Genomic DNA, 17,289 nt, shown 5'->3' with positions numbered 1-17,289 from the left:
CACTGTATAAAAGCAAGAAAACAGAACAAGGATGCTAAAAATAAAAACAATATATCAACAGATTAATCACTAATTACACAAGTAATAGGACACGTAGGTCGGCAGAGGAACAGATGGTTTTGAACGAAGACAGAGAAGGCTGTAGGCCTACTCCATGAACGTAAGAAGAAAAGAAGGAAGATATGAAACGGAATGATTACGTAAAGTTTGTATTAGCGGACGCATGGAATACTTACAGCTGTTCAGATGTTAATGAAATCGCGTACAACAACATAGTATGACCAATTGCATAGTATTGTTGCAGTTTCTGGAGTCCTTATCAAATAGGCACGACAACAGACAACGAAGTTCAAATGCTCTAAGCACAATGGGACTGAACATCTGAGAAGCACTATGGGACTGAACATCTGAGAAGCACTATGGGACTTAACGTCTGAGGTCATCAGTCGCCTAGACTTAGAACTACTTAAACCTAACTAACCTAAGCACATCACACACATCCATGCCCGAGACAGGATTCGAACCTGCGACCGTAGCAGCAGCGTGGTTCCGGACTGAAGCGCCTAGAACCGCTCGGTCACAGCGGCCGGCGGCAATGAAGTAATTTAGAGACGCGCTGTTGGGATCGTAACAGGACTGTGTAATCCGTACGAGAAAGTAACAGAAATGTTCGGACAATGGGAGTCCTTGGAACGTGGTATTTATCGTGAAACACCGTCGGGTGAATTCAGAGAATCTGTATTCGGAGAAAACTGTATGGCTATTGTCGAGTAGCGATCACGAGAAAAAAGTAGGGCACGTACAGTTGCATACAGACATTTATCCTTCAGTCAGTATGCGAACGGAATAGGAAAGAAAACTGATAATACTGGTATGGTGTGGCCTGCAAACTGAAAAAGTACTAGAGCCACGGCATTTTGACCGTGCAAGGGCAGCCTCTTAATTAGTAGCTGGAATGAGTGGTCTAACGAGAAATCAACTGTCTCGTAACATTTCAGAATTTAACTTTTAAGTCAAAAGCCTTACAAGGGAACCTCCCCATCGCACCCCCCTCAGATTTAGTTATAAGTTGGCACAGTGGATAGACCTTGAAAAACTGAAAACAGATCAATTGAGAAAACAGGAAGAAGTTGTGTGGAACTGTAAAAAAATAAGCAAAATATACAAACTGAGTAGTTCATGGGAAGATATGCAATGTCAAGGAGACTGAGAACGCAGGAGCGCCGTGGTCTCGTGGTAACGTGAGCAGCTGCGGAACGAAAGGTCCTAGGTTCAAGTCTACCGCCGAGTGAAAACTTTAATTTTTTATTTTCAGTTTATGTGACAAACTCTTATGTTTTCATCACTTTTTTGGGAGTGATTATCGCATCCACAAGAAAACCTAAATCGGGCAAGGTAGAAGAATCTTTTTACCCCTTCGCCAAGTGCACAAGTTAGGTGGGTCGACAACCTATTCCTGTCATGTGACGCACATGCCGTCACCAGTGTCGTATAGAATATATCAGACATGTTTTTCTGTGGAGGAATCGGTTGATCTATGACCTTGCGATCAAATCTTTTCGGTTCCCATTGGAGAGGCAAGTCCTTCCGTCTACTAATCGCACGGTTTTGCGATGCGGTCGCAAAACAGACACTAAACTTATTACAGTGAACAAAGACGTCAATGAACGAACGGACAGATAATAACTATGCAAAAATAAAGAAAATAAAATTTTCACTCGAGGTAAGACTTGAACCAAGGACCTCTCGTTCAGCAGCTGCTCACGCTACCACGGGACCACGACGCTCCTGAGCTCGTTTTGTCCATGATGTTGCCTATGCGACCCGTGGACTACTCAGTTTGTATATTTTGCTTATTTTTTCACAGTTCCACACAACTTCTTCCTGTTTTCTCAATTGATCTGTGTTCAGTTTATCAAGGCCTATCCACTGTGCCAACTTATAACTAAATCTGAGGGGGGTGCGATGGGGAGGTTCCCTTGTTTAGTATCCTTCGCCATGAACTATACAGTGGCCAGCGATGCAGATATATACGCGGATGTAGAAATAGGTGAAACACGTTGGACAATACCAACCTGTTACGATACTAGCAGAGGGGGTCTATATCTATCACGCCTACTTGATGGCTCCCAAACACTGGAACAATAAATTGTTCTCACTAGCGTGTGTATACTCAAGTATGTACAGCGCCTGTGTTCGTAGCTTTAATGCCGACTGTCCATAACTGATATGGAGTGCACTGTCTGGCGCATTTTTTTATGTGTTACTATGTGACAACAGTGACGAATTCATTACAGTACCGTGCATTTTAACAAACGCGAGCACGCGCAAATGCGTCCAGTAATGCACACATTGTAACAAGTGTGTGCTAAAAATCCACAGCTTCGAAATGAATAAGTCATTGACACCAAGACGCAGTGTATACACCGCGACCCTAGCGTTTAGCTGCTTACAGTCTGGCAACTGATGGTACTGTAATACCTCCGCCTCACGGTGAGCTTACACTGGCTCGAAAACTATTTCATGCTACAATAAAACTTATCACATTCAAAAGGCACTCTTTACATGTCGTATCTACATAAACTGCAAATTTAAATCACACTCCCAATGTCAAACCTAGGATCTGGTGTACTGTTTTTCAGTGCCGAGAGTGCTCATTTAAAGATGCTTCATCTGTGAGAGTGTGGAGCGGTCAAACATAGGTATAACACAACTTATTGCAGTCAAATATTCGCTAAATAGTACTGAAGCTAGACCGAGTCAAACTTTATAGGCCTTATCAAGCAGCCCGTCTAATGCGTGTGCCAGTGGCGGCGATACATTGTCGAACAATGGGTTTTACTGCGTTGGTTAACTGCAAACAAAATATGTTCTGAAATAGCGTACAATCGCCTTCGGTTGAACGCGTCTTTATATTTGGCCGATGTGTGTGACTGGCAATTTGCCACTGCTGTGTCAACACATCGGGGCTTCCCGCTTACGTGTCGGCTTTACGATGCGTTTGTTAACTTTGTGGGCTAGCGACCAATCACGACGCAAGACGCCGATTCTCAGTGCTTAAGACTTACGCAACCATTTATCTAATACATGTGTACACTACTGGCCATTAAAATTGCTACGTCAAGAAGAAATGCCGATGACAAACGGGTATTCATGGGACAAATATATTATACTAGAACTGACATGTGATTACATTTTCACGCAATTTGGGTGCATAGATCCTGAGAAATCAGTACCCAGAACAACCACCTCTGGCCGTAATAACGGCCTTGATACGCCTGCGCATTGAGTCAAACAGAGCTTGGATGGCGTGTACAGGTACAGCTGCCTATGCAGCTTCAACACGATACCACAGTTCCTAAAGAGTAGTGACTGGCGTATTGTGACGAGCCAGTTGCTCGGCCACCATTGACCAGGCGTTTTCAATTGGTGAGTGATCTGGAGAATGTGCTGGCCAGGGCAGCAGTCGAACATTTCCTGTATCCAGAAAGGCCCGTACAGGACCTGCAACCTGCGGTCGTGCATTATCCTGATGAAATGTAGGGTTTCGCAAGGATCGAATGAAGGGTAGAGCCACGGGTCGTAACACATCTGAAATGTAAAGTTCACTGTTCAAAGTGCCGTCAATGCGAACAAGAGGTGACAGAGATGTGTAACCCCATACCATCACGCCGGGTGATACGCCAGTATGGCGATGACGAATACACGCTTCCAATGTGCGTTCACCGCGATGTCGCCAAACACGGATGCGACCATCTTGATGCTGTAAACAGAACCTGGATTCATACGAACAAATGACGTTTTGCCATTCGTACACCCAGGTTCGTCGTTGAGTACACCATCGCAGGCGCTCACGTCTGTGATGCAGTGTCAAGGGTAACCGCAGCCATGGTATCCGACCTGATAGTCCATGCTGCCTCAAACGTCGTCGAACTGTTCGTGCAGATGGTTGTTTTCTTGGAAACGTCCCCATCTGTTGACTCAGGGATCGAGACGTAGCTGCACGATCCGTTACAGCCATGCGGATAAGATGCCTGTCACCTCGACTGCTAGTGATACGAGACTGTTGGGATCCAGCACGGCGTTTCGTATTACCCTCCTGAACCCACCGATTCCATATTCTGCTAACAGTCATTGGGTGTCGACCAACGCGAGCACCAGTGTCGCGATACGATAAACCGCAATCGCGATAGGCTACAATCCGACCTTTATCAAAGTCGGAAACGTGATGGTATGCATTTCTCCTCCTTACACGAGACATCGCAACAACGTTTCACCAGGCAACGCCTGTCAACTGCTGTTTGTGTATGAGAAATCGATTGGAAACTTTCCTCATGTCAGCACGTTGTAGGTGTCGCCACGGGCGTCAACCTTGTGTGAATGCTCTGAAAAGCTTATCATTTACATATCATAGCATCTTGTTCCTGTCGGTTAAATTTCGCGTCTGTAGCACGTCATCTTTGTGGTGTAGCAGTTTTAATGGCCAGTAGTGTAATAGTTTACTTACGTCCTGGCTGTCGCACGTAACAACGTTGCTAATATTGCATGCACATAGAGATATCAAAGCATGCCACAGTTTTGGTTTCACATGCTTGCATCCGTATGGAACTGCCAATATCAGCAAAATGTTGAAGGTGTCAGTTTTATGAGGTGCGTGCAAAAAATAACTGGGACTTTATTTATTCGTCTACATCAATATCTACCTCTTGAAAATAGTCCTCGTTAGATAATGCATGCTTTTGCGAGCGGTTTTTGCAATCCGAAAAACACTTCTGGAACTCTATTTTTGGCTTAGCTTTCAGCTCTATCGCCAGCTTTTAATCTCATTTATGTTTGTAAAACGGTGGGTGTTCACATTTTTTATTTTTTTTTCGAACAAAATAGGTGACGTGGGGCTATGTCTGTTGAGTGTTCAGGCTCTGGCCTAATTATATTATTTATTTTGCTCAAAAATCCGGTAACAAGCAACGAAGTCTGAGCTGGTGCCGCTCCCCCTTGCGGAAAGAGCTCATGGTGCCCTATGCCGTTAAAATCGAAGGATAAAGCGAGCATAACATTCACATTTGACTGCATTAGCCTATCCAGAATGTCTCCACTTCCGACGTCTGCTCCATCACTTGTTATGGAAATGCCGTGTGGCTAGGGCCTCCCGTCGGGTAGAGCGTTCGCCTGGTGCAAGTCTTTCGAGTTGACGGCACTTCGGCGACTTGCGTGTCGACGGGGATGAAACGATGGTGATGGTGATGGTGGTGATGATGGTGGTGATGATGGTGGTGATGATGGTGGTGATGATGATGGTGGTGATGATGGTGGTGATGATGGTGGTGATGATGGTGGTGATGATGGTGGTGATGATGATGGTGATGATGATGGTGGTGATGATGATGATGATGATGATTAGGCCAACACAACACCCAGTCCTTGAGCGGAGAAAATCCCCGACCCAGCCGGGAATCGAACCCGGGCCGTTAGGAATGACATTCCGTCGCGCTGACCACTCAGCTACCAGGGTCGGACATAACCTGTTATGGCACTTTTCAATACTTTTGCATCGTTGTTGACTGAATCTAAAGACTTCAGAACAACGTGCAATCGCTGCCGTTTCCGATCGAAATTCAATGCGAGTGGAAGAAATGTTGCTGTCACTTGTTTCGTACCGAAAGATAAGCCGTCCACCAACGACTTTCCCGACTGTGACTCGGCGACAGTTCTTCTACATTTGTTTCACTTTTTCCATAATTTCATCGGTTGATGTGCTATGGTGTTCAGGGCGCTCATCATCTTCAACGATTTCACGTTTCTAAAACTTTGCTGTCCTTTTTTGCAGTCTGCCAATATTTAATAAAAACTCTGTAATCGTTTTTTACATAAAACTAGCATTATTCCTGCTGCTTCGCCCGCATATGCATTTGACACATATGCATTTGACACATATGCATTTGACACATATGCATTTGACACATATGCATTTGACACATATGCATTTGACACATATGCATTTGACACATATGCATTTGACACATATGCATTTGACACATATGCATTTGACACATATGCATTTGACACATATGCATTTGACACATATGCATTTGACACATATGCATTTGACACATATGCATTTGACACATATGCATTCGACACATATGCATTCGACACATATGCATTCGACACATATGCATTCGACACATATGCATTCGACACATATGCATTCGACACATATGCATTCGACACATATGCATTCGACACATATGCATTCGACACATATGCATTCGACACATATGCATTTGACACAGATGCATTTGACACACACATTAAAAACACCTCCTGCTGCCCCTCTCTTTGTCCATATCCTCCTCCACCTCACTCTCAGCCGCCGCCCCCCCCCCCCTCTGAACATCTCAACCTATCCCCAGCCATGCTCATTGGCATGTGTAGTCTCTGAAATACAGTTCAGTAGAGTAGGCCAATACTACTCCCACAACACACCTCATGAAGAGCAGTCTACACGTTGGGACCTGGGAAACCGTCTCTTGGCCCTGACACGTAAGCTGCCCTGGAAGGCAGATTGGTTTGGCAGGTTGAGACGGTTCCCATACAACATAAGTGTCGTGCGAGGCAGCCTGTATACCAGGTGATGCCCTACCTCCACTCCTTTTGGAGCTAGTTCATCATAACCCCCACAGTGCTGATACACATGTGGATTCCTGTTTCTGTGCGAAATTTGGTTGATGGTTCGGGAGGATATGTATAATCTCAGGTGATCTCCCAGTATCGTGTCGGACCCCCTTTTGCCCGCCGTGCTGCAGCAACTCGACATGGCATGGAGTCAACAAGTCGTCGGAAGTTTAAGTATTAAAGTATATATGCAAATAAAAGAGAACTTATTCCATCCAACGTTGTCTTCCTCGGAAAGTGGTAAGTGGTTGAATACTACAATAAATAACCAGCATTCTCCTATTGATTATAATATTTTGAAACTGTTAAAAAATCATATTGTAATCGGGGAGCATACCACTATCGGGCATTATGAATTATTGATGCTAATGGGTGAAAACGGAGGTTGCCAATTTTGAAGGGTTACAAGCAGCTAACGTCATATTATGTAGACACAGGCAGCAGATCAACTACTTTGTATTTTTATTGTATATCATGAATGAATTGTGGTCAAGTTTTTAATTTATTGTTGTTACCATGATTTCCTTCCTCTTTTTATGGTTTCATAGAAATCGCAGGAAAATGTTTAATCTTTTAAAGGAAATGGAGCAATGTACTCGATTGTTAAGTCACTTAGTAAAAATATTTGCAGGCTAGGACTGTTGCCCTTCTGCAATGCAGCAGATGCTAGGCGACAGCAGCGAGAAACTACTGTATAGCCTAGTTGAGGGCAAGTCTTGTACACTATACCTACACGCGTACCTTAAGCCACAGCTCACAGCAACAGGGACACTACTGTCTCAGCATTGCTGTACCAATTCTTATACTACTCGTTTCTGCAAACATTCTTATTAAAACAGCATTGATCACTTTTACCAAGTTTGTTATAACGCCGTATTTCAAACCAATGAAAATTTTAGAACTAAAAACTACTCCTTAGCACTACTGCTATAGCTATTTCACTATCTTTACTCGGTTACTAGTAAAAAATAAAAACACCTTTTAAAACCAAGACCAAACAAATATCTAAAAATACAGGTTATTCATAGCTAATATACCGGAAACAGTTTTCGCAGGTCGGTTTTTCCCTCGCCTGCTCCTGTCTCCCCTCCGTGCAGCTGTAATTACGTCGGAATTGCTTGTACCGCTTGAAGTTTCTGACGGTCAGATCTGCACCTTCTTTTGGAACTGCTTCGCACTAGAGAATGCGACGTGTCGCTGCAGTCCAGGGTTTTTTTATTCATCGCACCTTCCAACCTGCCAGCGAATATGTGCGAGGGAAAAAGAACTAGCCCCATCTGCGGCGTTCTGCTTTCATGTTGCCCGCTACAAACGAGTTCACGGCGACTTGTCTTTAGAGCAGGCCTGCTAACTGACAGCGGATAAATCGGGGCGTCTCGCAGTCTAATGGCGCCGGTCGGTCTGATGGGGCTGGCTGGTGCGGCCGCGCCAAGGTCGCTGAGCTGCATCTGCATGCTGCCCCATCCCCCCTTTCCCCTCACCTCACCTCACCTCACTTCACTTTTTCCTCATTACAAGTCCCACCATGGCTGCTAAGAAAACAAGAATCGCGTTACGAAACTGTTGTGACCTGTAGACCAAAGCTTAAGAGCTCGCTGACTTTGAGCGTGAATACTCGTCCATTCTCACGCTCTTGCTCGCGAGCAGAGCTATGCGGCGCACGGTGTTGTCGCGTCAGCAAGGGGGAAGCGCCAACTGAAACGAGGAGGGGCAGTTTCGACAGCGGTGTCTTCTGAAAGCAGCAATGGCTGGTCGGCCTTGGGGGGCATCGACAGTGTCTTCGCATTTTTATCCGCAGCGTGAGAAATCTTTAGACACAAAGGCGGGTTCGTGAAAAATTTAGTATATCACAGCATGTCGAAACCACTGACGGAAAAAAAATCGCAACACCAAGGAGGAGTGGAGTTGAGCGACATAAGCGAAAGTTGGTAGGCGTGTTTCTACATCTGAAAGACGATGTCTTTTCAAATTTCGCGTCAGTCGCACAAGAGAGTATGCAAATGAGGTTTGTTTCAAGTACACGCTGTAACGGTCTTGAGCTTTGGTCTCTGGGGGTTGGACGTGGTGAGTTGATGTTGGCCAAGAATGCCTATATGACGATAAATATGCCATCATCAACACCTCACTGAGCTTGAAAGAGATCGTGTAACAGTACTATAAGCTGGATGTTCCTTCTGCCATGTTGTAGAAGGATTTGGCAGGAATGCAGCCACTGTGCATGACTGCTGGCTGCGAAAGCAATTTGAGCAGCAGCTGGCACCACAGTGACACAACGAACTGTTAAAAGTCGGTGACTTCTAGGACAGCTTCGAGCGAGACGCCCTCTAGCGTTCATTTCACTGACCCTAACCTACCACCATTTCACACTTCAATAGTGTCAAGCGAGAGGCCATTGGACGACAGTGTGGAGGTCTGGTGTGTTTCCAGATGAATGCTAGTTTTGTCAGTGATGGCCGTGTGTTGGTTAAAAGGAGGCCAGTTGAGGACGTGAACCATCCAGTCTGCGTGATAGACCCACTGGACGTACACCTGTAGTCATAATCTCACGTACATGAACTGCAAATTTTTTCGTCAGTCTTGTTATTCGACCTGTTGAACTTCCATTCATGAACAGCATTCCAGGGAGTGTTCTTCGGCAAGATAACGCTCGCCTATATACCGCTGTTGTAACCCATCACGCTCTGCAGTGTGTCGACATGTTGTCTTGACCTGTTCGATCACCAGATCTGTCTCCAATGGAGCACATATGGAACATCGTTCGACGACAACTCCAGCGTCATCCATGTACAGCGTTAACCGTCCCTGTACTGACCGACCTAGTGCAACAGATATGGAACTCCATCCGACAATCTAACATCGACAAAAACACTACACGTATTATCACATCGAAGAGTACGGAAACGGAAGCTGTGAAGCGCCTGAGCGTGTACGACACGTTTTGATACTTGAAAGGAAGCTTTCTGATGAAGAGTAATTAAAATCACGTGAGTGTGCCGTTTGGAAGAGTAGAAAATTCCACTACTTTTGGAAAAATCCCTGCGCCCTTTCAAGGCTGGTGATTAACAGAGATTAGAGTTGCACTCTAACTACGGTTCGCTAGTTTTGGTACATTAAATAATGACGTAGTAAATGATAGTATTACCGGTAGTATTGGTGGAAACGGTAAGGAAAGAAACATAAATGTGTAAGAGAGGAAATGAGAGCCGACGACTTTTTTTTTATCTTTCAGCGTTAGTCCTATGTGTGTTTTATGTCCTTACATTATATAGTTGCATTGTATATGTAATAAAAACTAGTGTATCGCGTAACTGCGCTTTCCTGTAACCAAAGCAATTACTTTTGATAGAAGTACAGTTTACATGCACGAACATTAAAAATATATATAATTATTTGTATTATTTTGTACTCAACAGAAAGATCATCATCATGATCAAATGAAAGCGTTTCCTGTTATTATTGATAAATGCGAAAGTTGTTATGAATAACAGCAATGTGTTTTATATAAAAGTTAGCGCACTTTTGAATCGATATTTGATATATTTTTGTTTTGTTGCGGCTCTTTTCTTTTACCTTACTGTCGAGAAAATTGGGTTTCCTAGCGCTGTATGATAAATCTGTATTGTTTTTCTTTACTTTTACATCATCATCTCACTGTTCCACGTTACAAATCAATTTTCCAATAAGACATGCACAGTTTGTTTTGCTCCAAGTAACTGTTTATTCCTAAGTTACAGAAAGGAAGATAAGTACGTAGAACAAAAATGTTCTGTAGATTACTAGATCGTGTATAAATTGTCACTAGACAGCTCATCGCTTTTGGTTTTCGGGAAATCTAGTAAGACATTGATCGCTTACATAAAGGAAGCAATCGTTAGGAGGTACGCTCGATAACTATGCTGCACACCCAACGCACAGGTAGCGCGGGTAACAAACTTTTCTGACCAAACCTTCTACGGAAGCTGAGGTCATCAGTACCCTAGAACTTAGAACTACTTAAATCTAACTAACGTAAGGACATCACACACATCCATGCCTGAGGCAGGATTTGAACCAGCGACCGTAGCGGTCGCGAGGTTCTAGACTGAAGCGCCTAGAACTGATCGGTCACAGCGGCCGGTCTGTAAAGTTTGGCCGGCCGGAGTGCCGTGCGGTTCTAGGCGATGCAGTCTGGAACCGAGCGACCGCTACGGTCGCAGCTTCGAATCGTGCCTCGGGCATGGATGTGTGTGATGTCCTTAGGTTAGTTAGGTTTAATTAGTTCTAAGTCCTAGGCAACTGATGACCTCAGAAGTCACGTCGCATAGTGCCCAGAACCATTTGAACCATTTGTAAAGTTTGTGGGATATTCTTTAGCGCTCTGTGAAGGTAGAGATATCGTACCCACATAGCTGGATGTGGCATTGTGCAGCGTCTAGAAAAACGTGTAAAATGTAGTTTCGTCTACAGACGGAGCGCCAGTCACGTTCTGTAATAACTCTGGAGATGTAGGGCAACTGAATGGGAAAATGAAAAAGCTTCCATTACTCAATTCGCGCTGATTTTCAGTGAGATAGGGAATATGAAGACAGTTTAGGTTTTTCCATGCACTTCGCTCAGGATCAGTTTTCTCGTTTACTGAACTCTCCACACGGCTCCCCACCCCATTCTCTGTGAGAATGGAGGCGGCGCAGTATTCTGTTCGCAAGTCTGCAGTCACCGCCTGTTCGCGGAACACTTCGCTGCGAAGCCCCGCTGTAAACTCTGCGCTAGCGAGCCAACTCACCGATATCGAGTTTCGGCGGTGTTAACGATGGTAAAGCCTCTCAGCTGGACTTAGACGGTTTGTGTCGCAGCCTGACGAAGTAGTCAGGTCTCTACTACCAATCTCGTAGTTTGCGGATACGAAAACCGATGTTAAGTCGATGGCCTAAATGCCAAACATGACCAACAAAACGACGGCGTATAACGTTAGCTCAAAGCAGAAATCGATGATATTTTGTGGGAAATTGACGTGACGAGACACTGGCTGTGGGAAAATAAGGGTAAATTCTTACAATAAAAAAAAACAGTAACCAGGAGCTGTTGATAGTGGTATTCATTATGTGTAAATAGCGCCGTTACCGATTTCGAACCGACAGCTTGACTCTGTGATGGTTCCTTTATTGTATGACTGACTCAGTCTGTTTTAGTGCTTCAGGCTTGAGTTTCCGGGCTTATAGTAAAAAATTAAACTTCGTCTTTGGTGAACCAGCACTAATAGTGGGCTAAAACAAAAATCCCGTGGAAATATTAGTTAACCAACGTAAAAATCATGGCTGGGCACCTAGAATACGAGTGAGTGCCCAGCTAAGTGCGATTACGAAAAGAATATTGCCTCATAAAACTAGGAATAAATAGTTGTTATAGCTTCAGTAACTGCAATTACTAATAAAAGAAACTGCATACTCCTGCAATAAATTGGAAGTAAGTAAACACACATTCTCTAAGTAAAATAAACGATCGCTCATCGAACTAAAAATCTAAATATATTGTGCAAAAAACAATACTAATATAGTGACTAGTAATTTTAAGCCACCATATAGTGCGTGGCGAAGAGTACTTTGTACACTGCCATAATCCGTTCATCATATGAATAAACCTGATGTACACATTGCACTATGTATTCTTCCGCGTTTGCTGGATTATAGTTATTTCCTTTTCTGTTGGACTCACAAATACAAAATGGTACAAATAGCTCTGGGATTTAACTTCTGAGGTCACCAGTCCCCTAGACTTAGAACTATTTAAACCTAACTAACCTACGGACATCACACACATCCATGCCCGAGGCAGGATTCGAACCTGCGACCGTAGCAGCAGCGCAGTTCCGGACTGAAGCGCCTAGAACCGCTCGGTCACAGCGGCCGGCTGTCATCTTAGTTAGTGTGTTTTTTTGTCATACTTAATTTTCTATGTATAATTCATAAGATTTCTCAATTTCATTCTGTGAAGACACCGCTAGTAGGTGTCGAAACCTAGGTCAATTAAACCAAACGGTTATTTGTAACAGATTGTCTGTATAATTCCTATGTTTGAAAATCGTATACGATTGCTGAGAAAGAGCAAATAGTAAGTCCATAACTATATCCGAGCTATGGTCATGATACGAAAAGTCTGAATCTGACTCTGAAGAATGATCAGCTGGCTGTTCGGTCTGTATCATTCCTTTTATTGGCATTGATGTAATGAAATCTAGCTTATGTTGATTTGTTTCTATAGCATGCTCTTTTCTTTCTGTGGTACGTCTCTCCTCAGTAGCAAGTTTCTCTTTTCGCTTGGATTATTCTCCCATTCGCCCTTCATTGGGTGTTGGCGTTCGAAGAAGAGATTTCAATGCTTTGCCAGAAAGCTTAAACTAAATCATTATTTTAGACAGCAGAGTTACATCTCCAGGTGAGCTAATCTTACATAGTGTTGTGAATATCATCTTTTGCGAGGGTTATCATCGAAGAATTGTGGTCACATTTTTGGAGCTGCGAGTGTTTACCCCAAAACACCTTTAGATATTTAAGCCATTTCTACATCTACATTCATACTCCGCAAGCCACCCAACGGTGTGTGGCGGAGGGCACTTTACGTGCCACTGTCATTACCTCCCTTTCCTGATCCAATCGCATATGGTTCGCGGGAAGAACAACTGCCGGAAAGCCTCCGTGCGCGCTCGAATCTCTCTAATTTTACATTCGTGATCTCCTCGGGAGGTATAAGTAGGGGGAAGTAATATATTCGATACCTCACCCAGAAACGCACTCTCTCGAAACCTGGACAGCAAGCTACACCGCGATGCAGAGCGCCTCTCTTGCAGAGTCTGCCACTTGAGTTTGCTAAACATCTCCGTAACGCTATCACGCTTACCAAATAACCCTGTGACGAAACGCGCCGCTCTTCTTTGGATCTTCTCTACCTGCTCCGTCAACCCGATCTGGTACGGATCCCACACTGATGAGCAATACTCAAGTATAGGTCGAAAGAGTGTTTTGTAAGCCACCTCCTTTGTTGATAGGCTACATTTTCTAAGGACTCTCCCAATGAATCTCAACCTGGCACCCGCCTTCCCGACAATTAATTTTATATGATCATTCCACTTCAAATCGCTCCGTACGCATACTCCCAGATATTTTACAGAAGTAACTGCTACAAGTGTTTGTTCCGCTATCATATAATCATACAATAAAGGATCCTTCTTTCTCTGTATTCGCAATACATTCCATTTGTCTATGTTAAGGGTCAGTTACCACTCCCTGCACAAAGTGCCTATCCGCTGCATATCTTATTGCATTTCGGTGCAATTTTAATTTTTGGGGGCAAACTGGAACAGTTACTTCCATACGAAACTGAAGCTTATTTGCAGTAGTGTCAAGGAGTACTTCGTTGAGTCTTCTTTTCAAGCCCTATATTATACAGTGTTAGAGTAGAATCTCCGAAAAGTTATATGTAAGTAGCAAAAAGGAGACGTACCCCATTTTCTCACCTCTGGAGCTATATGCCAGGACGAACTTTCATGGAACAAGAAGTTACAATAACAAAAACCTGCCAACTTGTCAAATCTACATCTACATCCATACTCCGCAAGCCACCTGACGGTGTGTGGCGGAGGGTACCTTCAGTACCTCTATCGGTTCTCCCTTCTATTCCAGTCTCGTATTGTTCGTAGAAAGGAGGATTGTCGGTATGCTTCTGTGTGGGCTCTAATCTCTCTGATTTTACCCTCACGGTCTCTTCGCGAGATATACGTAGGAGGGAGCAATATACTGCTTGACTCTTCGGTGAAGGTATGTTCTCGAAACTTCAACAAAAGCCCGTACCGAGCTACTGAGCGTCTCTCCTGCAGAGTCTTCCACTGGAGTTTATCTATCATCTCCGTAACGCTTTCGCGATTACTAAATGATCCTGTAACGGATCGCGCTGCTCTCCGTTGGATCTTCTCTATCTATTCTATCAACCCTATCTGGTACGGATCCCACACTGCTGAGCAGTATTCAAGCAGTGGGCGAACAGGCGTACTGTAACCTACTTCCTTCGTTTTCGGATTGCATTTCCTTAGGATTCTTCCAATGAATCTCAGTCTGGTCTCTGCTTTACCAACGATCAACTTTATATGATCATTCCATTTTAAATCACTCCTAATGCGTACTCCTAGGTAATTTATGGAATTAACTGCTTCCAGTTGCTGACCTGCTATTTTGTAGCTAAATGATAAGGGATCTATCTTTCTGTGTATTCGCAGCACATTACCCGACCCTGTACAAATTGTCATTCAGTTTCTAGACAGCTCATCGCTTTTGGTTTTTGGGAGAACCTAGTAAGACATTGATCGCTTACATAAAGGAAGGGATCGTTATGAGGTACGCCCGATAAGTATGCAGCACACCCAACGCACAGGTAGCGCGGGTAACACTTTAACTGAGCTACCGTAGTTCATGCTACTTACGCTAGTCTATAGTTGTCTACGGTAGTTTCACGACTGTAATAAAGATACTTGATAAATGTACTTGAACATTCATGTCCAATTCAGGTGGAACATTTTCGCATGTTGGCGATATCAAACACGACAATCATGCGTCAAACACAACCTATGACCGACGACGTTCGGTTCCAGCTTGCAGAATTTTTGTAAAGTTTGTTGAACGTTCTTCAGCGCTCTGTGAAAGCGGAGATATCGTACTGACATAGGTGGATGTGTCATTGTGCAGCGTCGAGAAAAACGTGTAAAATGTAGTTTTGTCTACAGACGGAGCGCCAGTCACGTTCTGTAATAACTCGGGAGATGTAGGGCAACTGGATGGGAAAATGAAGAGCATCCATTACTCAATTCGCGCTGATTTTCAATGCGACTGCGAATATAAAGACAGTCATCTTTTTGCGAAGGTTATCATTGAAGAGTTCTGGTCACATTGTTGTAGCTGCGGGTGTTTACCCCAGAAGACTCTAGATATTTACCCCATTTCGCCATTTCCTGGCAAATGCGCCTTAGTTAATTTTGGGGGCAAACTGGAACAGTTACTTCCATACGAAACTGAAGCTTATCTGCAGTAGTGTGAAGGAGTACTTCGCCGGCCGGAGTGGCCGAGCGGTTCCAGGCGCTACAGTCTGGAACCGCGCGACCGCTACTGTCGCAGGTTCGAATCCTGCCTCGGGCATGGATGTGTGTGATGTTCTTAGGTTAGTTAGGTTGAAGTAGTTCTAAGTTGTAGGGGACTGATGACCACGGCAGTTAAGTCCCATAGTGCTCAGAGCCATTTGAACCATTTTTTGTTTTTTTTTGTTTTGAAGGAGTACGTCGCTGATTCTTCTTTTCAAGTCCTATGTTATACAGTGTTAAAGTAAAACCTGCGAAATGTTATATGTAAGCAGCAAAAACGAGACGTACCTCAGTTTCTCACCTCTGGAGCGACCTACTAGAACGAACTTTCATGGAGCAAGAAGCTACAATATGAAAAACTTGCCAGCTTGTAGTCAAATCCTGAATCGATGGCAGTAAATTCAAAACTTGAGCTGGTTTTTACCCCACGCGGGGAGGGGGAGGGGGTATTTACCCCCGCCTACACTAAATCGTAGGAAACCTGAAGGACCGCAGTGCGTCAGAAGGGAGGAGTGGGGGGCCGTCAGTGTGTCAGTGTCGAAGACGCGGCCGTGGACGGCTCGCGCGGTTGGCGGCGTTGCGTTGCGTAAGGCGGGTCAGCGCGGGCTAATGCCCCCGCGGGCGTCATGCATATGGATCGCATAGGATAGGCGGGATAGCCACACGCGCCGCGCCGCACCTAACGGTGCTCCGGCGAGCTTGCGGAACTCGGCGACAGTTTCGCGCTACAACCGGTCGCTCGGCCGCACCTCGACCTCTGCCTCTGCCTCACACAGTCCACACCTGGACTCCACAAGAGACACCGCAGTGTGCAAGGTGCCACAGTCACTGCCTCTCCTCCCTGTCATGCTGCGGCACGAAGCACGTAGAGAGAGAGAGAGAGAGAGAGAGAGAGAGAGAGATATATATCCAAACTGTCGCCAGGTGTAGGGTATCTTACCATCGGACCAGCTTTATGACTGCATCCAGAGCTTCCGAAAACAAAGATCGATAGAGGAATGCAGTAAACGGTATGTTTATTGTGAACGCTGTAAGAAGTTTCTACAGCAGTTTGAAATAAGTTACAAAACCTGCTAACAGATGGCGCTGTAATCGCCATACGAGGTGTGGCTAGAAAAAAACCGGACTAGTACTGGTGAAACAATAAAACGAATGCAATAAGGCTGAAAGTCGCGTGGCCTGTCACGTGACTCTCGCTCCGCCTACTGCTCGATTTTCATCTGCCTCCTGCACTCAGTCTGCCCGTGGCGTCTGTTTTAAGTAGTTGACGTTTTGTCTGTGCGTCGGAAAATGTTGAGTGTACAAAAAGAACAGCGTGTTAACATCAAATTTTGTTTCAAACTAGGAAAATCTGCAAGTGAAACGTTTGTAATGTTACAACAAGTGTACGGCGATGATTGTTTATCGCGAACACAAGTGTTTGAGTGGTTTAAACGATTTAAAGATGGCCGCGAAGAGACCATTGTCAGCAAAAACTGATGCAAACATTGAAAAAATCGGTAAACTTGTTCGAC

The 17,289-nt window shown here is 44.5% G+C and overlaps 1 protein-coding gene across 1 annotated transcript in view; it reads left to right on the top strand.

The window, feature by feature from the left end:
* Positions 1 to 4,567: 4,567 nt before the first annotated feature.
* LOC126234915 (uncharacterized) overlaps positions 4,568 to 17,289 on the top strand; it is a 127,485-nt gene continuing 114,763 nt past the window's right edge. Inside the window, exons 1-2 of the mRNA XM_049943654.1 lie at positions 4,568 to 4,650; positions 5,878 to 6,341. Of these exons, the coding sequence (XP_049799611.1) occupies positions 4,568 to 4,650; positions 5,878 to 6,341 (547 nt within the window). The remainder of the gene's footprint in view (positions 4,651 to 5,877; positions 6,342 to 17,289) is intronic.

The sequence above is a fragment of the Schistocerca nitens genome, chromosome 2, assembly GCF_023898315.1.
Source record: "Schistocerca nitens isolate TAMUIC-IGC-003100 chromosome 2, iqSchNite1.1, whole genome shotgun sequence".
NCBI classification, from domain to species: domain Eukaryota; kingdom Metazoa; phylum Arthropoda; class Insecta; order Orthoptera; family Acrididae; genus Schistocerca; species Schistocerca nitens.
Note: the sequence above shows the minus strand (reverse complement) of the source record. Positions and strands in the feature narration are given on the sequence as shown.